A 20,476-nucleotide genomic window follows, 5' to 3' on the forward strand; every position below is an offset into this window, starting at 1 on the left:
TTCAGTCGTGTCCGACTCTGTGCGACCCCACAGACGGCAGCCCACCAGGCTCTGCTGTCCCTGGGATTCTCCAGGCAAGAACACTGGAGTGGGTTGCCATTTCCATCTCCAATGCATGAAGGTGAAGTGTGAAAGTGAAGTCGCTCAGTCGTGTCCGACCCTCAGTGACCCCATGGACTGCAGCCTTCCAGGCTCCTCCGTCCATGGGATTTTCCAGGCAAGAGTACTGGAGTGGGGTGCCATTGCCTTTAACTAGAGCTTAGAAATAAGTGGATTTCAGTGAACCCTCAAAGAAAAAGGTCCCCAGGCTCTTCCTGCCATTTTGCTTTCTTATGCAAACAAACCATAAGGATCTAGACTCTTCCAGGTCACTTACTGCTTTTACTGAACTGAGTGGTCTCCATCCAGGCCTGGAAGTGTGGTTGTGACGTACGAAATCACAACAACAACAACAGCATCACCTGCGTTAATGCATAAAGCGAACGAGAAAGTCACACAGAACCTCAATCAGACCTACAAGATGGAGAGCAATTCCTATCAGGTTACTTACAGCAGTAAGTAGACGATTGCTGCATCCTTCCTACGTGTACATTCTACTTAGATATGGTAACAGTATTTATCATGATGCGTAAGCCTGAGAAGTCACATGACGACTTCCTCTGTGGAGAGAAACTCTCCAGTTCCTGGCATACAGGTTTTGTGCCTTCTTCCCACCACCGGCCACTTTGGCACCTCCTTTGGGTGGTGGCAGGCATGGAGGGTCCCAGCAGCGAGAGATTTTACAAGGCCGCAGAGCCATCTGGCCACAGAGCCATCTGGGTTTACGGAGTTTTTTTTTTTTTTTTTAATTAAAAGACTCAAAACATTCAAAAAGGAGAACTAACTTTGCGACGGTTGTTGCTGTTCAGTCACTCAGTCATGTCTGACTCTTTGTGATCCCATGGACTATAGCACACCAGGCTTTCCCATCCTTCACTATCTCCCAGAGCTTGCTCAAACTCATGTCCATTGAGTCAATGATACCATCCAACCATCACATCCTCTGTCTCCCGCTTCTCCTTCTGCCCTCAATCTTTCCCGGCATCAGGGTCTTTTCCAATGAGCTGACTCTTCGGCCAAAGTATTGGAGCTTCAGCTTTAGCATCAGTCCTTCCAATGAATATTAGGGTTGACAAACCCAAAACCTCCCCAGAAGTAGAACTAACATTGTGATGGGGGGCGGGGGCGGTGGGTATTTATGAGATGCACTGATATTGACCAGGGGTCCATTGTTACTTTGGAGCAGTAGTTCTCAAAGTGTGGCCCCACCAGTAGCATCCGGGAACTTGTTAGAAAAGCGAATTCTGGAAGTCACCGCAGACCAACCTGGGCCAACCTGTATTTTGGCAAGTCCTCCATATGATTCTGCTGCAGGGGAGATTTGAGAACCACTGCTTTGGATCACATATAGCAGTGGCAAGAGTCCTGGCATTTTACTTGCTCTCCCTCATTTTCCAAATGGGGTATAGAGTTGGGCTCTGTTGTGTAATTAGGTGGGTGGATCTACTGTTGTCTGGTGGAAAGCAAGGGGAGTCAACTGAGCAGAGATGTGATGAGCAAGCGATGACTGGCAGCTGTTATGTGTAACTCAGGCCCATGGTTCACGACTGAAGGGGACTCTTTGGAAAAACACAGCCCACCATGGGGACAGTGCCGAACCGGCTGTTGCAGGCACAGGGGAAGGAAAGGCACCTCTTCTCAGGAGGAATGAGACCATCCTAACAATGGATTCATACTCTACCTTTTTACATTCACTGCTAATATTTTTAGACATCCTATCATTCAGGAAGGAGAGGGTGGGACAAATTGAGAGCAAATCACCCTCAGGGTAAATGACTTGCTCAAGGCCACATGGTAAGTAACATCATTTTGCATGCCTCAGGTCACTACGTGAAATGTACACAGGAGGCTTTGCTTCTGAAGAGTTGAATGTGATGCTCTGAAATCTTATTTTATTCAGGAGCCTGAAAAATGCGGCAAGAGATATTTAGATACCTGGATATTTTGAACATAGCACCCCAAATTAATTCTATGGTATATTAGTCCCATGTTTACGCTATGAACGGGCTTCCCTTGTGGCTCAGCTGGTTAAGAATCTGCCTGCAATGCAGGAGGCCTGGGTTCGATCCCTGGGTTGGGAAGATCCCCTGGAGAAGGGAAAGGCTACCCACTCCAGTATTCTGCCCTGGAGAATTCCGTGGACTGTATAGTCCATGGGGTCGCAAACAGTCGGACACGACTGACTGACTTTCACTTTCACTTTCCAGTAAGAAACAGGGTGTGGCCTGAGCATAAAGAACCATCCAAAAAATGCCTCCCAGAACCTTATTCCTCAGCGCCTTAGATTTTCTCAATACATGGAATTCATGAATAACATAGCTCAGCTTAGAGGGAAAACCTGTATGTTATATAAGCCAGAAAAGCCCCAAAATAGAGAGTACTGTGTTTTTATTTATGTCTGTGAAATGACGTAATGCCACTTTTCTCGAGAAGTTTACTGTGAAACCAATAAGAATAGCTATTATCCCTCCAAGTCACCCCCCAAGATAGCTCTCACTGCTCCTATTTTCCAGACAAGGAAGCCAAGGTTCAGAGATACTCAGCAAGCTCCCCAGTGCCACACAGCTATGCCTGGCTCAGAACTGGAATTCAAATTCAGATCTGTGTGTCTATAAAGCTGCCACTTTTATAGGCCCATAGGTGTTAAGTCTTTAAAAAATGTCTTATTTCCCAAGCACACTTTATTGTAAAAAATTAATTGGTTTTCCCACTTTTAATTTATCAAAGGCACAAGACAGAGCTTTCAGTCAGCTTGAGGTATCAATTATCAGTAACAAACAGTTGATATTTCTGAAATCAGGGGCAAATAAACTTGATGTTTAAGTTAGTTGGTGTGACTTTTTCATAAGCAAATGTACAATTTTCTACCAGACTATTAGAATTTTTTTTTGCGTTTTTATTTTATAAATTTTATTGACGTATAGTTGATTTACAATGCTGTGTTAATTTCTGCTATACAGCAAAGTGGTTCAGTTATCTGTATTTATATTTGCATGTTCTTTTTCATATTCTTCTTGACTGTGGTTTATAGTTCCCTGTGCTCTACGATAAAACCTTGCCGTGTATCCAACCTATATATAATAGCTTGTATCTGCTAATCCCAACCTCCCAATCCATCCCTCCCCTATTCTCCTTCCCTTTGGCAACCACAAATCTGTTCTTCGTATCTGTGACAGACTATTTGAAACACTGAAAATAGATTTGGGATCCCCATTAGCATCATTGACAACTCTTAAGTGTGCAAAGATCCCAAGCTAGAAACCGCGTCCCTAATAGCTGGCTCAGTCACTCCGGGGGCCCTCAGGTCCCAGCTGTCCAGGGAAGGAGTGTGGGGAACACGATGCATCATTCATCGCCACAGAGACATCTTGGGAAAACCTGTGGTGGTGGCATTGGGGAGTAGCATTCATTCCATTCGTTTGCTTTGGGATCCTAATAGCTTTTGTTTGGGTTTCCAGATGAAACGAAATTCTCCATCACACCAGAAATCATCTTTGAAGGAGATACAGTAACCCTGATGTGTGAGAATGAAGTTTTTTCCACCAATGTGTCCTGGACGCAGGTGGAAACGGGCTTCGACATCCAGAACAGCACTGAAGCCTCCATCTACACCTCCGTGCTCAACAACATGACCTCCGTGTCGCGCCTTATCATCCGCAACATCACTCGGGGTTCCATGGGTGGGTTGCCATGGAGTGAAGGGCTAAGAAAGAATCAAACTGTGCTAGTGTGTGTAGACAGCCTTTTCCTCTTCAAAAAGAAGCTCAAATTTTCACAACTGAAAATTAATCCCATGGTGAATGAGCCAAGCAAATTTAGCCTGGGGAGACAGATATAATTTTCTACATTTACCAAAGCTTATGAGCTGGAACCTAAGACAAAAAGCAGGTTTATTTTTTTTTTAACATTTTTAAAAAATGTGAGAAGAGCTTTGTTGAGGTAGAACTGACATGGAATAAACTGTACATATGTAAAGTTAGTATGCTTACATTTATAATTTAAATTATAACTTACACGTATAATTTTGCACATATAGTTAAGTTTTGGCATGTGGGTACACCTGTGCAACTATCACCGTGATCAGGATAGTGAACATATTCATCACTGCTCTCCCCAGGTTTTCTGCTTCTCTGTTGTAATCCCTCCCGCCTGTTCCTCCCCAGCAACCACAGAAGCATAACTCTTATACCTGACATTCTAAAATTTAATAGCATCACTGCAATCCAGATGTCAACAGAGGCATCTCATTTTCTCTCAAAGAGAAACTGGACTGCGGACACATGGATTCTATGGGGTGTTTGTTGACTCTGACTTTGCCACAGAGTTAAATAGGATGCCAAAATGATCCATGGGTTTCCCATCTTCCCTTTGTACCTCTGAAGCATCCCCACACTTTTTTCCCTTACCAACAAGGACTCAGATTTCTGCCTTTTCCTTAGAACATCTCTCTACTCCTCACCTTGTGGCATTAGAAATATCTCCCTCAACCTTCAATACCTCCTGAATATTCCTTTAGGGTTGCTTACAAGAAGTCTTCATATGCTTTTGAAAATGATGTTTCATGAAGTACCACCATGACACATGAGATGAGGCCATCCTTCTTCTAGGGAACTAGATATATGTAATAGTAATAATCCATGTCTTTTTGTGTATTCGCTACAGGTGAATACATCTGCAAACTGACATTAGATATTTTTGAATATGCATCCAAAAGAAAAGTGGAAGTTCTACCCATCCAGATACTGGCGAGTGAGGCCACGGAGGTGATGTGTGACAACAGTCCTGTGTCTTTGCGGTGCTGCAGTGAGGTGAACGTGAATTGGAGTCAAATTGAATGGAAGCAGGAAGGGAGTATAAGCGTTCCAGGTGAGCCTGTTTTAAACCCTTTCGCAAATAGGTTTTTTGCATTTTGGCCAAGTAAAAATAGAGATGCAGTGGGTAAAAGAGCAAATGTCAGGTAGCTGGGTTTTTTCTAGACCTCAGACTGTGGAAGAAGTACTAGGTTTGAGGCCAGCTCCAGCTAAGCCATGCTAGAACAAAATTCCCAAAATATGTACATATAAGTGTCGCATGTGCTCTGTGCTCAGTCATGGCCAGCTCCTTGTGACCCCACACACTGTAGCCCAGCAGGAATACTGGAGTAGGTTGCCATCTTCTCCTCTACTGGATCTTCCCAGTCCAGGGATTGAACCCGAGTCTCCTGTGGCTCCTTGAATAGCAAGTGGATGCTTTACCTGCTGAGCCATTGGGGAAATCCATAAGTGTCATGCCTGGGATGTAAACAAGATTCTGGCAGAGAAGATTCAAGAGGGAGTGATGGGGTGACATAGGTTTATGGCATCTTCCCTGCAGAAAATCTTGTCCCCACTTCCCTTTCCTTTCCCTCGTCAGCAAAGAGACAAAGATGAGGTCATGGGTTTTGCTTTGAAGTCTGACTTGAAGAGTCGAATTCCTGAGTCTCTCCTCCTGGTGTCTGTCCTTCCCACTAATTATCTGACTCTGTGTCTTTGGTTCTATATCTTTCTCTATCAACCTGTTTGTCTCTCAACCAATGTCAATTTCTGATCCTGTTGGTTATCTGAGATCACGCTTGAAATTCCCCACCTTTCAGTTTGTACTGATGAATAATAATAAGTAGAAGAAATTAAAATAGCAATAGTGCTCTTTTTGTGTAATAATTTATGATCATTTTTTTAAAAACATGTTATCACTTGAAAAAAAATTTTATTTGTTTTAATTGGAGGATAATTGCTTTACAATGTTGTGTTGGTTTCTGCTGTACAGTATGAACCAGTTATAAGTATGCACATATTGTTATCACTTTAATGACATTTGAATTTGACCACAAGTTTGAAGCAGACATTTTTTTTGCCTTTCATTTTCAGAAATTGAGGTTCAAATTCAATGACTTATCCGAGGATGTCACAATAGGAAAAGAAAATAATTCACCTTGCTTCACAGTCTTTGTCTTGGCCAAACTATATCACACATGCCTGGTGAGTCAGCCTTGGCATGAGCTGATCCAGCAGAAATTGTACTGTGAAACAGAAGACTGTTCTCTGCCTATAAACCTCACATAGGCAATTCTTCTCTTAAGAAATGACAGTATTATGTGCTCATCTTTCAAGTTAAAAAAAAATCATTAAAGCAATTGTAGCTTTAGCCATGAAATCATCAGTGTGGTAGAACTTTTATAAAGCCTTCCCTATCAGATAATATTAAATCATAAATAAAATAAGGATCAATTGAGATGTAACGTTTTCTGAGCACATCTAGTTTGCAAAGCACATTTGTTTCCACCTTAAAGTACTCCACAGAATGGTAAAGGCATCTGGTAACTGTTGAACAAGTTGACATATGGTCCATTTAGCCACTTCCTTGATTCTTAAGGAAGAGGAGGTGTAGACATCCTAAAGGAACTGCCAGATGGGAGAAAGACCTTGCACAGTTCCCATGTGCTGACTTAGAGGCTTTTAACTGTGAGCGGTGAAAAGCCTCGCCCTCTGGCAAAGGAACCAGGAAGTCTACAGTACAGATGCTCAGGGACCTCTCTGTGGCCGTCCCTGCTACAGACATTCTTAATGCCCCGGGCAGGCTCAACCAACAACAGAACAATGGATTTCCTGCCACCCTGGCTGGAGCAGGCTGCCTGGGGACCCTTACAGGGGATTCTCTGATGAATTTAACTTCTGCTCTCTCTCGACACCTGTCCTCTTTCCTTCTCCTTTGCCCTCCCCTCGCTGGGGCCATCTTTTCCCAAATTCCACAAGTTCTCTTAGCAGCCATTTTTCTAGATCAGGAGAAAGCCATCTAGCTAAATAATTCACCCCAGTGTGTTGGAACTGAATGTATCGCCTCATCTCAGAAACAGTTGCACTGGATTTTCAAAGTACTTCCAGCAAGGGATAAGATGGAAAGGAAGTAATCCATAGTGTCAGAATTTCTAACTTTAAGAAGATGAAGGTGGTCTTTTTCAAGCAGGTTGGGCTTTCTGGGGTTTTGGGGTATTTCAGGGCTTGTGGAATCTTAGAGATTGAACTCGGCAGGGACAGCGAAAGTGCCAAATCCTAACCAGTAGATCGCTAAGGAGCTCCCAGATTTTCATCTTTTAAATAGAGACAATGGCACCCATTTTGTGAGACTTTTGGAAGAAGAGAAAAGAGATAATAAATGTCAACATTTAAAACAGAGTTGAATACATTGAATCTGCCACAATAACTGCTTTCTGATAATGATGATAGCTTTGAAAACCATGCCTTCACTTATCCTCAATGTCCTGGGAATTCTTCATTGGGTATTATTTAATCTTGAGCAACAAACTTGTAACTGCCTACCACCTCTACCCTGGAAAGCAGAGTGCCAACTTACAGGCTGCATTGAGTACCTTCCATTGTTCTGCAGCCAAGGGAGATGGATGGAGTGAGAGGTCCTGGAGGAAGTGGGGGAAGCAGGTTTTCCAAAAATGAGTGGAGGTATGAGCCTTGGAGATGAATGGACCTTTGTACCTATGAACCAGGAGGTATTAATAATATACCCAAGGTGGGAAATCAGTTTGGTGTTCTGAATTATCATTTTGGAGACTGGGGAGAAAAGCTGGTTCCTTTTCAATCAGAATATTTTAAATATCATTGATCCTCCAGCTAAGGCTGAAAAAGATGCATTTATGTTAGAGTTCATCAGAAGGGTTTTTTCTTTTTCTTTAATTTTTGGAAGATTGTCAGTGTTTGAGGAATGTCTTCAGGGTACATGGCAGAAGGCAAGGATGGAGGGGAGGGATGAAGGAACCTAAGTAGAAAAAGGTGTCCAAGAGAGCATCATAGAGACACAGGCAGGAAGTGAGATGGCGTGGAGGGCAGAGCATCTTGGGAACGGAGAGGAAGACAGGAAGGAGCAGCTATTCTGAAGGGTGAACTGCTGGTAACCGAAGAAAACACGAAGGTAAAGCTTCGACTAAAACATATGACTAATAGGAAGGAATAAGTTACGAAAACAGGTCTCAAGTGAGACGAGTATCAGAGGCCTGAGTCCTGTTTCTTCCTCCTTTTAATAATAAAAATAGTCAAAATAATCTATCATCTTTTCCCCTTCCAATTGAAATCATATCCAAAAACATGACTTCTCTTTTTAAATTTTTCACACTTCAGCAGTCATCATGGTCTTGGTTAGAGGCTGGTCCCAGCCAGCCACTATCCTAAGTGTTCACATAATAACTCCTTTTACCTGACTACAATCCTAGGTCATAGCTGTTATATATCCCCATTTTACATCTGGAGAAACTGAGATAGAGCATGGCTTAGTGACTTTCCCAACAACACCCTGCCGGTAGGTACTAGAATGTTGGGGACTTCCCTGGTGGTCCAGTGATTTAGACTTTGTCTTCCAATGCAGGGAGTGAGAGTTTGAGCCCTGATCAGGGAGCCAAAACCCCACATGCCTCGTGCCCAAAAAACCAAAACACAAAGAACAGAAGCAATATTGTAACCAGTTCTGCTGCTGCTGCTGCTAAGTCACTTCAGTCGTGTCCGATTCTGTGCGACCCCATAGACAGCAGCCTACCAGGCTCTCCTGTCCTTGGGATTCTCCAGGCAAGAACACTGGAGTGGGTTTCCATTTCCTTCTCCAATGCAGGAATGTGAAAAGTAAAAGTGAAGTCACTCAGTCGTGTCTGACTCTTAGCGACCCCATGGACTGCAGCCTACTGGGCTCCTCCATCTATGGGATTTTCCAGGCAAGAGTACTGGAGTGGGGTGCCATTGCCTTCTCTGGTAACCAGTTCAACAAAGACTTTTTAAAAAAAGGTCCACATTAAAAAAAAATTTAAAAAGATAATAATACAGTTTGGAAACTGCAGCCAGGCCACCTGGATCCTAAAGTGGCAGGACTAACCATTATACAATCCTGCCTCTCCATTCAACAGAAGGCAATGGCACCCCACTCCAGTACTCTTGCCTGGAAAATCCCATGGATGGAGGAGCCTGGTGGGCTCCTCCATGGGGAGCCCACCAGTCCATGGGGTCGCTAAGAGTCGGACACAACTGAGCAACTTCACTTTCACTTTTCACTTTCATGAACTGGAGAAGGAAATGGCAACCCACTCCAGTGTCCTTGCTTGGAGAATCCCAGGGACTGGGGAGCCTGGTGGGCTGCCGTCTATGGGGTCGCACAGAGTCGGACACAACGGAAGCAACTTAGCAGCAATAGCAGCAGCAGCCTCTCCATTCAAAGAGAAAACTGGATGTAAATAAGGAGTCATGTTAGCTGATTTGGCTTCTTGTTTTTTTTAATAACTTTATTCATTTATTTTTGGCTGTGTGTGGTCTTCATTGCTGCTTGGGCTTTTCTCCAGTTGTGGCAAGTAGCAATTACTCTGTAGTTGTGATGCAAAAGCTTCTCATTGCAGTGGTTTCTCTTGATGCAGAGCATAAGCTCTAGGGCCCTTGGGCCTCCTTACTTGTGGCCTGTGGGCTCACTAGTTGTGACTCCCAGGCTCTAGAGCACAGGCTCAATAGTTGTGGTGCACGGGCTTGGTTGCTTTGCAGCATGTGGGATCTTCCAAGATCAGGGATCAAACCCATGTCTCCTGTATTGGCAGGCAGATTCTTTACCACTGAGCCACCAGGGAAGCCCCCGATTTGGCTTCTTTGCTACCAAATCAGAGAGTCAGATAACCGTGACAGTAAGAGAACCTCTTATGTTGTTGCAGGAAACGCTGAAATAGACACAGACAGTGGCTGCAGCAGATACACCCTGATGGCCAATGGGACTCAGTGTCCGAGCGGGTCATCTGGAACAACAGTGGTCTACACATGTGAGTTCATCAGTGCCCACGGAGCCAGAGGCAGAAAGGACATAGAAGTGACATTCATCTCTGTGGGTAAGGACTCTTTCACTAGTATTTTTGGGCTTGCCCCTCAAACCAGGGGCTGCCAGTGAACTGGGAACATCCATGAGCAGTGAAGCCGGACCTTCCCTGGTTGTGAGAGGGTGGTTGGGGTAAATCACACAGTGGGATTTGCATCTCTGCTGTTTAAATTCACAGGAATTCCTTACAAGGAAGGGTAAGAGTAGGAAGCAGTGGTTGCAGGGAAGGAACCACCTACGTTGTACTGAGAAGGCAAAAAGCTGAAGCAGGTTTCACACTCAGATTAGTCACTGAATAAGGAAGGAATCCCACGGTCTAAGAGTCGGACACAATGGAGCAACTTTCACTTCACAATGATAATGCCCCTTATCTCCTACTTTTTCTCTCATAATCCCATTCTCCCTCTCTTGAATTGCAATAGCTTGGCTCACTCCCCACCATCCTTCATTCCCCCATTTTCTCTCCCATTTTCTCTTTTTCAGAGAGAATGCAGCAGAAAGCTTTAGGAATCTGGTACTTCCTGGTTATCTTACAGTTGTAACAAGTGTTTGCTTGTTTTCAATGTTTCAATTAATTCTAGGACTCTTAAAAGTATCGTTTCTACTGCTTATATCTTAAAGCATTCTAACTTCACCCCTATATCAGACACTTAAAACTTTCTGTTGCATCCTCTGCAAAAATTGGGCAGGCAGACATGTTTTTGCTCCCATCATACAAAAACAATTTACATAAATCATCAGTTCCCACTTCTGAACAATTTGGGTGTCTCTACTTCTCAGTCCAGATATAATTATTTGGGCAGTGTAACTGCTGTGATCCCTCTGCTTCACAAGTCATTCCAGAAACCACTCATCTGCTTGGTGAGCACCGACTGGGTAGTGGACCCAGTGCTGATGCTGGCGATGTGAACGAGGACACGCATGAGAGGGTCCTGCTCTTAAGGAGCTCACATTTTTATGGAGAAGAGATACAAAAGAGAGAAATTAAAATACACTATGGCATTTTAAGTTATTTTGAAAGAGTAGAAAATGATACGGTCATAGGAACTGAGCCATTGAGTTTCCCTTGAGGTACCTGGAAGAGGTTGGAGGGGAGTTGAGTTAAGTCAACACTCTTAAGTTTGCAACCTTTTGCCCTGCTGATCATTAGGAGATAATTCCAGCCACAAAGGGGAAGTGCGCGAATCCCAAAGGCTTGTGATGGAAATGAGTACAGTTCAGAGCACCACCAAGAACAGCCTAGAAACAAGTAAAGCCCGGGAGCAGCAAGGTACCAATGCCGCGTTGACCCCAGTAGAGTCAGGACCGCTCATGCTTTCTGTCTCCATGTGAAATTTCACTCTATGTGGACGTCACCAGAAAGACTAAATATTATACTTGTTGTTGGTTTTCTTTGTCTGTTTTATTTGCATTCTTTTAGCCAAGCTAAACATAACCCCGGACCTAATTTCTGTTTCTGAGGGACAAAGCTTTTTTATAAAGTGCATCAGCGATATGAATAACTATGATGAGATGTACTGGAACACTTCTGCTGGAACTAAAATATACAAAAGGTTTTATACCACGAGGAGGTATCCTGACAGAGCAGAGTCGGTGCTGACAGTGAAGACCTCAACCAGAGAGTGGAATGGTGAGTGAAAGCCCAGATACCCTGCACCCTGGTTCTGGGACCCCTAGAAATACACTGGAATCATTACCATCCATGGAGGGCCTGGCCCGAGCCATGCTTGTTCCAGCCACTCTACATGTCATACGTCATCACTAAATGCAACAGCCCTTTGGGGGAAGATGTCACTATTACCATTTTACAGATGCAGAAAATGAGGTTCAGCGAGGATAATAAATGTGCCTAAGTTTCCACAACTTAAGTTGTAGAGAAAGAATTAAAACTGGTCTCTGATTCTAGAGCCTGTGCTTTGCCGTTAAGAAGATTTTTTGTTTTAATTTAACTATAGTTAATTTACGATGTGTTTAGTTTCAAGTGTATGGCAAAGTGATTCAGTTTTGTATATTTATATGCTGCTGCTGCTGCTAAGTCACTTCAGTCGTGTCCGACTCTGTGTGACCCCATAGACAGCAGCCTACCAGGCTGTCCTGTCCCTGGGATTCTCCAGGCAAGAACACTGGAGTGGGTTGCCATTTCCTTCTCCAATGCATGAAAGTGAAAAGTGAAGGTGAAGTCGCTCAGTCGTGTCCAACCCTCAGTGACCCCATGGACTGCAGCCTTCCAGGCTCCTCCATCCATGGGATTTTGCAGGCAACTGGAGTTGGGTGCCATTGCCTTCTCCGTGTATATTTATATATATATATATATTTGTATATATATATATATATATATTTACACACACATATATGAAGATGTCATGTATATGTGATATATATAATCCCCATGTAATCACATATAATCACTTATATATGTGATTCAGTTTTAAATATAAAGCAATTCAGTTTTTATATATGTATGTGATTCAGTTTTTTATATGAAATGATTCAGTTATATATATATATACACACATACATATATATGTTCTTTTTTAGATTCTTTCCCATTATAGGTTATTATAAGATATTGCATATAGTTCCCTGTGCTATACACCAGGTCATTGTAATTCATCTATTTTATGCATTAGTGGTATGCATATAATTCCAAACTCCTAAGAGGATTTTTTTTTCAAGTATTTTTACCACACTCTTGTTTCACCCAACAGAGGTATAAAAATTCTTCCTAAAGGTTTTATATGCCTGGTTCCAAAAGAGGAAAGAAAAACGTTTTTGTTTTCTACTTATCCCTGCTGCTAAGTCGCTTCAGTCGTGTCCGACTCTGTGCAACCCCATAGATGGCAGCCCACCAGGCTCCCCTGTCCCTGGGATTCTCCAGGCAAGAACACTGGAGTGGGTTCCCATTTCCTTCTCCAATGCATGAAGGTGAAAAGTGAAAATGAAGTCACTCAGTGGTGTCCTACTCTGAGCGACCCCATGGACTGCAGCCTACCGGGCTCCTCCGTCCATGGGATTTTCCTGGCAAGAGTACTGGAGTGGGGTGCCATCACCTTCTCCAATACTTATCCCTAGATACTGTTTAAGTTGAGAGAAAATGCAAATTTTTGGAAGAAAAAGAAATTTGATAGGATCCCTTCAATAATAATTGACATTTCTTGAGCTTCTGCTGTGTGATAGACATTGTGCTAAGTATTTAAGTACATGAATTAATTTAAAACAATAAACCTAGAGGAGAGTGTCATCATCTCCATTCCGCAGATGAGGACACTGGGGCCCAGAGAGGGTAAGAAACTGCCTGAGATTATGCATGCATCTGCTGAATGGCAGAGCCGAAGGGAAAAGGTGACTGGCTCAAGGCCAAGAGTTCTGTGTTTTTGCGGGGTGGGGAGGCTGCACTTGTGGGATCTTAGCCCCCAGACCAGGGATTGAACTAAGCGTGGCGTCTTAAACACTGGACCACGAGGCAAGTCCCCAGAAGCCAATTATTAACTACTTTGTTCTAAAGCTTTTCATGAATGATAGGCTTAATCAGTCCAGATCCTGTGAGTTCCAGGTTGTCTTGATTTTTTTCCTGTAAGGAAGGTTTAGGCAACACTGTAGAAATAACTGCTTTTCATCTGGTTGGACTTGGTGGATACCATCAGGAATGGGGAATATTCCCATTTCTCCTATGCTGAGCTCATACTTGCTCTGCCCAATAGCCCTTTCCGACTATCAGACAATACTGAACTATTAAACAGTCCCACTCAGGTTCTAAAAATCATCTGTTCTCATCAAAATTGACTACACTTTTCTATTCAATGTAAAGTTTCCCTCCCTCCCAATGGGAATCGGAAGGCATTTTCTCTCTGGTCTTTTTCTACTTGCTTTTTCTCTGCCCAGCAGCTGCTCTGACTCCCCCAAAAGTTAGGGCAAAGAGAAGGAATGTCAGCAACATTGAAAGGTCCTACTTAACTGTAGATGCTGTGATAAACTTCCGGCTGTCCCCACAGCAGCTGACCCAGCAGCGGCTCATCCCCTGATGGGCTCTGGTGTGAAGTCCAGTGGGAAAGGTGGTTTTCATGAAGGTCAACCCAAGACCTGTCCGCAGTCCACTCTGCTTCACCAAGCACTGGGCGTGCAGGCAACTCCCGCTGCAGCCTTCTCTTTTCAGTCCTGCAAAGTTGAGTTGGCCATTCTCATCTTCAGACTTTTCTAGATAAGCGTCTGACATCTAATCCCAGAGTCCACAGGTCAAGCTCTCCCAAGAGTTCACAATCCACTTCTCCCTCCTTCCCCCTTCCCTCTGCACTCCTTAGCGGTGCCATGATGTGCCAGAACCAGAGGCATCTACTCCCTTAGAGATGGGTGTCACAAGACCCCAGGGCTCTGGCTCCATCTCACTGACAACTTTCTTCAAAGAACTCCCCAGCCCAGCACATACCAAAATTCTCATTTTTTCCCTCCTGGTTAAAGAAAGAGCCTTGGAGGAGGTCTTGGGAACCTGATTTGAAACTCGATCCCACTCCAACGGGCTGTTTGACTCTGGATAAGCCACTACATTGTATTCAAAAGTAAGTGAATATTTCCATGAGGATGTGTTCAAATGCATAGAGAGCCCAGAAGGGGCTCTATGAAGCGTTTTCTCATCTAGGGCCCAGGAGGGGTCACTGTGCACTCGTCCCAGCTTGACAAGGAAACCCAATCCTCTTCTTAACTTTTTCAGCCAATGCCTTCCTGTTTTTTTTTTTGTTTTGTTTTGTTTTGTTTTTTTTGCAATTGCTTTATTAAATAAAATTCATGCACTATAGAATTGATTCATTCAAAGGATACAGTTCAGTGGCTTTTAGTGTACTGGAATTGTGCAAACTTTACTGTAGTCGATTTGAGAACATTTTCATCACTCCCCACCCCCACCAAGAGAAATTCCATATGCTTTACAAGTCACTTCATTTTCTACCAAACCCCCAGCCCTAGGCAACCACTACTCTATTTTCTGTTCCTGTGTATTTGTCTACTGTAGACGTTTCATAGAACTGGGATCATACGATATGTGGCCTTTTGCATCTGGCTTCTGTCACTCAGCATGATGTTTTTGAGGTTCAGCTAGTGCCTTTCTGGAGTGATGACTTTTGTTCCATCTCTTTTTGGCTTCCTTCCACTCAGGAACCTATCACTGCATATTTCGATACAAGAATTTGTACAGGGTCATGGCCAAAGATGTCATCGTGTACCCGCTGCCTCTAGAGTCCAACATCATGGTTGATCCTGTGGAAGCTGCAATTCCATGCCAAAGCTCCCATCACATCAGATGCTGCATTGAGGAAGATTCAGACTACAGGGTTATTTTTCAAGTGGGTTCCTCGTCCTTTCCTGCTGGTAAGATGCCCACTGCTGAATTGTTAGGACATAAGATTCCATATACATGGAGTCTACATATTTACTCTTAAAGTAGGGGTAAAGAGATGTAAGGATTCCATCAGACAGAATATAACAGAGGAGTCCATGAGGCTTTACTGCCTTCTATTTTGCTATGTGGCCAGTGGCTCGTTGAAAAGTGAAAGTGTTAATTGCTCAGTCATGTCTGACTCTTTGAGACCCCATGGACTGTAGCCCACCATATAATTCTCCAGATAAGAATACTGGAGTGGGTACCCATTCCCTTCTCCAGGAGATCTTCTCGACCCAGGGATCGAACCTGGGCCTCCTGCATTGTAGGCCAATTCTTTACCATCTGAGCAAGTGGTTTGTGACAAAATCTTGAGAGTCTGTGAGAGTGGAGCCCATTGTTTCTAGTGATGGCTGTTGAAGACCATATTAAGTTACCGTCACGAGCCTTCTACATGTTCCATATAGTAGACTAGATATTCTGATCATCCCTCCCTCTGTGCAGGAGTTAGCATGCAATCAAAGTACCACAAGAATCCTGTAAATGCACAGTTGAGCAGCCCAAAGAGTAACAGAAACAATGGAGCCTATTACACAGAGTGAAGTAAGCCAGAAAGAAAAACACCAATACAGTATACTAACGCATATATGTGGAATTTAGAAAGATGGTAACGACAACCCTGTATGCGAGACAGCAAAAGAGACACAGATGTATAGAACAGTCTTTTGGACTCTGTGGGAGAGGGAGTGGGGGATGATTTGGGAGAATGGCATTAAAACATGTATAATATCATATAAGAAATGAATTGCCAGTCCAGGTTCGATGCAGGATACAGGAAGCTTGGGGCTGGTGCACTGGGATGACCCAGAGGGATGGTATGGGGAGGGAGGTGGGAGGGGGTTCAGGATGGGGAACACGTGTACACCCGTGGCAGATGCATGTTGATGTATGGCAAAACCAATACAATATTGTAAAGTAAAAATAATAATAATAATTTAAAAAATAAAAATAAATAAAAATTAAAAAAAAAGAAGAATTAGAGGAAATGTTTTTGCTAATGATGGGATGCCCTGAAGGCATTTGCCAAAATCAGAAACCCAGAATCTTGAATTTGAATTTGAAAGCTCTGAAGTGTATTAGAGAGAAGGCCTTGATCCCAAGGCAGTAACTAAGGCACCCCACCCACCAGCACAATGTCAGGGCCCTCAGATGATGACGTGCTTAGTAAAAGAAGAATCTAGGAAAAAACCAAAATTCATCTGCAAGAGTTAAGAGCTTGGCCTCATTGCTGATAAAAGGCAAAAATTTCACCTGAGAATTATGACTGTCCTGCCTAGGTTTGGGGCTTGAATTTATACTACCTATGTGGTCCAGGAACTCCGAGCTGAGAAATAATTAACTTAAGAGACTCCATTGGTAGCACTCAATGGTACCTGACCAAAAAAAAAAAAAAATTCAAGTCCTGTCTGGTTGAATGTACCTTCCACTCAGATCCCTCAGGATTCATTCAGATAAAGATCAACCAAATATGACTTCACAACCCCAAATCTTAACTCACTGACACCATCACCAGGGATTTAGGAGCTCATTCATACTTTCAAGAATGGTTCTTGGGGACCTCCTGCTTAATATAGAACACAATGAATACAGGAGGCAATGAAAAGGAGATCAAAGAAGTGGGGCATGTAGATTAATATCTAGAAGAGCATATGTCCTAAAAGGCAATATATAGAATATTAAATACCCCAAAATGAGCATTAACAGATCGAAAGAACAATGGAAGTTCAGAAAAGTGGGGAATCCCATAAAGACTAGACAATGTAGAGAAGGATGCGTGGCAGGGGGATATGAAATCAATCTGGGTACTGAAATATTTAAGCATTTCAACATTCTGTGGTAAACATGCATGTGTTCAGTGTTTTTTGTGTGCCAAATACTGACCTAGGTACTAGGAGATGCAAAGATAAGTATGACCAGGTACCTACCTGCTAAAATCTTAGGGTCTGGTAGGAGTTGTTGTTGTTGTTCAGCCACCCAGTCGTGTCCAATTCTTTGTGACCCCATATGCTGCAGCATGCCAGGCCTCCCTGTCCCTCACCATCTCCTAGAATCTGCCCAAGTTCATATTCATTGCATCAGAAATGCTGTCCAGCCAGCCGTCTCATCCTCTGACACCCTCTTCTCCTTTAGTGAAGTGTGAAAGTCACTCAGTCGTGTCCAACTCTATGTGACCCCATGGACTATACAGTCTGTGAAATTTTTCAGGCCAGAATACTGGAGGGGGTAACTGATTCCTTCTCCAGGTCTTCTCCTTTGGTGACCTCTAAACAAATGCGATGAAAGCAGGATAGGATAAAAGTGCAGAGCATCATGGGGTTTCAGTAGATAGAAGGATGCTGAGAAAGCATCCTGATGGTCCGAAACTGGGTGTGCATAGACTTGGAGCCATGAATGGTGGAGGTAGGGTTTTGGCCAGCACGCATGCCAGTGCAGGCTTACTTATTTCTAGGCTAGTGGCATTTTGCGAACCACATAAAAGATGAATGTGGCACATAATCTTGAAAACAGTTTGAACAAGTTTATCCACATTGGATGATTTTAACAAAATCCGTGCTTTGAATACTTATGTTGTGACTTCATTCTTTGATTTTATTTTAGTAAAAGAAGTTAATGAAAAGCAAGTGTGCTACAAACACCATTTCATGGCAGACTCGGTTTCCTGTCCAGAAAATGTGGATGTGTTCTGTCACTTTACCAATGCCGCTAATAATTCAGTCCAGAGCCCGTCTATGAAGCTTAACCTGGTTCCTGGTGAGAGCACTTTTAATTATTTTAAAATGTTACAGTCATGGGCAGAGATTCATTTATTGATTCACTCCCTCATTCATCCATCAATAAATGTGTGTTAATCTCTTTCATGTGGCAAGACTTGAGCTAAGCATGGGGGATTGAAAAGAAATAAGCTCTGTTTCTTGGCCTCACATCTAGGAGAGAGATACATGTGATTTTAAAATGTTATCACATGTAATGGGATAAGTTCTGCTCTAGAGACGGTTGTGGGTGGCTAGAAGAGGCTCTCTGATTAACTCTGGTAGTGATTAGGTGGGAAGAAATTAAGTAAGCTCGGCAGATAAAGCCATATACCCATTGATTCTGAGAGTTGAAGCCCTGCCCTCACCAGTTAAGAGTGGATGGTGTTTGTATGGGGCTGAGGCCACTTTGAACTTTCAGCAAAGTTACAGACTTTCAGCAAAGTTCAAATATCCAGTCTACTATATGCCCCCATCAGCACTGTTTCCCAGAGCTACAGAAAAAGAATCAGAGGGACTTCCCTGGCAGTCCAATGGGTAAGACTTCACCTTCCAATGTAGGGGGTGTGGGTTCCATCCCTGGTTGAGAAGCTAGGATCCCACATGCCTCGGGGTCAAAAAACCAAAATATAAGACAAAATCAATACCATAACAAATTTAATAAAGACTTTAAAAAATGTTTCACATCAAAATATCTTAAAAATAATAAAACATCAGAAATTGTCTTTCCCATCCTTTGTTATCGCTGAGCCAATACCACCTCATATACTACTTTTTAAGGTAAAAAGATACTCCTGGGCCTGCATCATAAGCAATCTCCTGGCCCCATAAATCGTCTCTATAAAAGACCCCATGATGTCTGAAGGATCTATGGCTCTGTTACCAAGCCTGTTTGAGTTTATTGAGGGATTTTTGGTCCTTCTCATAGGTGTTGGTATCTGAGGCCCAGACACCAAAGTAGGAAGCAATGAAGAGCTCCCTGTATCTCTGAGTCACTACCCCTTGACCCCACCAAGCACATCTTTTCCAGAGGGCAGCCAAGGTCACTTCTCTCTGTCCTCCCGTCTTAGCCCAGGTGCCATCATGTTTTATTCACTTACCTTTGTTCTCCTCTTTGTTCTTCTTGCAAAGTCTGATTCCTCAGCCTTTTCCCAATAGAAAATTACTTAGGTATTTTAAGATTTTTCTACTGTGGCTGGGAACTCAATAAATGCTAAAAGATGATGGGGAGGTGTTTCTGCTCATCAGAGAGTCCCAAGTTCCCTGGAGATGGAGATTCTGCAACAAATGCCATTTTCCTATGAAGTCTGGTCTTAGGTAGAGGAAAAGGGAAGTCATCCTTAAGGGAAACCAGAAGGAATAAATGCTTATAAATATTGTCTAGAATAGTCAGGTCATGGGTGCCTAGAATTCCTACTGCTAATTATAGCTTTAGATTAAAATGGTGCCTCTTATCCTTGGCTGTACCAAGGAATCACAAGCATGCTTTAAAAACTGTTGAAGCTTGAATTTCAGCCTGAGAGGTTCTGATCTACTTGGACTGGAGTGAGCCTGGACATTGGTATTTCCAAGGCTCCTCTGGTGATTCTTAAGCATCAGAGTTGAGAATCCCATGCATGAAGATCCCATGCATCCCTAACACTCATGGTCACCTGCATCTCTTTTATCTGGATGAGGACACATTAAGCTCTTGTTATTTTCATCGCTTAGATTTTACAGGCAGCAAAGAGAAAATTCCTGGAGATCGGAGGTGGGAATGAGGCTTAGAGGAAAAGCCAGTGCAAATTAGAATCAGATCTGTGTGGAAACTCGGGAAAGGTCACTGAAAGTGAAGAAGATGAGTTCAAATATCAAAACGCCACCTAAGCCTGGTCCTGTTTCAACTATCTTTTCTCCTCTTTTCAACTGTGCCTTTTATATCCACGTTTCCAATGCAGGGGAGAGCATCACTTGCCAGGATCCTATCCTAGGTGTTGGGGAGCCTGGGAAAGTCATCCAGAAGCTTTGCCGGTTCTCGAACATTACCAGAAGCCGTGAGAGTCCTATTGGAGGGATCATAACTTATAGATGCGTGGGCTCCCAGTGGCAGATCGAAAGAAATGACTGCATCTCTGCTCCAATAAATGCTCTGCTCCAGCTGGCCAAGGTGATCCTTAAACCCTTGACTCTGAGCTCTTGGTGGGGAGCTATGTTTAGCTGAGCCTATTTCTCAGCACTTAGGAAAATGGACTTTGAGCTGCTTTGTGTTGCTCTCAAAGCTACACTTGTTTATTTCCGAAGAAGATGCAACCCTAGACATGCTTAATATTTTGCTTGAATACCAATAGAGAGGCAACAT

General features: G+C 43.2%; 1 protein-coding gene across 12 annotated transcripts in view; it reads left to right on the top strand.

The window, feature by feature from the left end:
* Nucleotides 1-20,476, top strand: part of ADGRF5 (adhesion G protein-coupled receptor F5) — a 134,457-nt gene that overhangs the window by 79,559 nt on the left and 34,422 nt on the right. For 10 of the 12 annotated variants that reach the window (XR_008711515.1, XR_008711514.1, XM_055571254.1 and 7 more), the window contains exons 8-16: nt 409-554; nt 3,558-3,779; nt 4,762-4,965; nt 9,803-9,973; nt 11,111-11,230; nt 11,381-11,590; nt 15,106-15,318; nt 17,987-18,139; nt 20,076-20,284. Coding sequence is in view for 10 of the 12 variants with exons in the window: in XM_055571254.1 (XP_055427229.1) it covers nt 409-554; nt 3,558-3,779; nt 4,762-4,965; nt 9,803-9,973; nt 11,111-11,230; nt 11,381-11,590; nt 15,106-15,318; nt 17,987-18,139; nt 20,076-20,284 (1,648 nt within the window). In the remaining 2 variants the exon portion in view is untranslated. The remainder of the gene's footprint in view (nt 1-408; nt 555-3,557; nt 3,780-4,761; nt 4,966-9,802; nt 9,974-11,110; nt 11,231-11,380; nt 11,591-15,105; nt 15,319-17,986; nt 18,140-20,075; nt 20,285-20,476) is intronic. The other 2 variants (XM_055571250.1, XM_055571252.1) reach the window with 1 other exon arrangement.

The sequence above is a fragment of the Bubalus kerabau genome, chromosome 3, assembly GCF_029407905.1.
Source record: "Bubalus kerabau isolate K-KA32 ecotype Philippines breed swamp buffalo chromosome 3, PCC_UOA_SB_1v2, whole genome shotgun sequence".
Classification (NCBI taxonomy): Eukaryota; Metazoa; Chordata; class Mammalia; order Artiodactyla; family Bovidae; genus Bubalus; species Bubalus kerabau.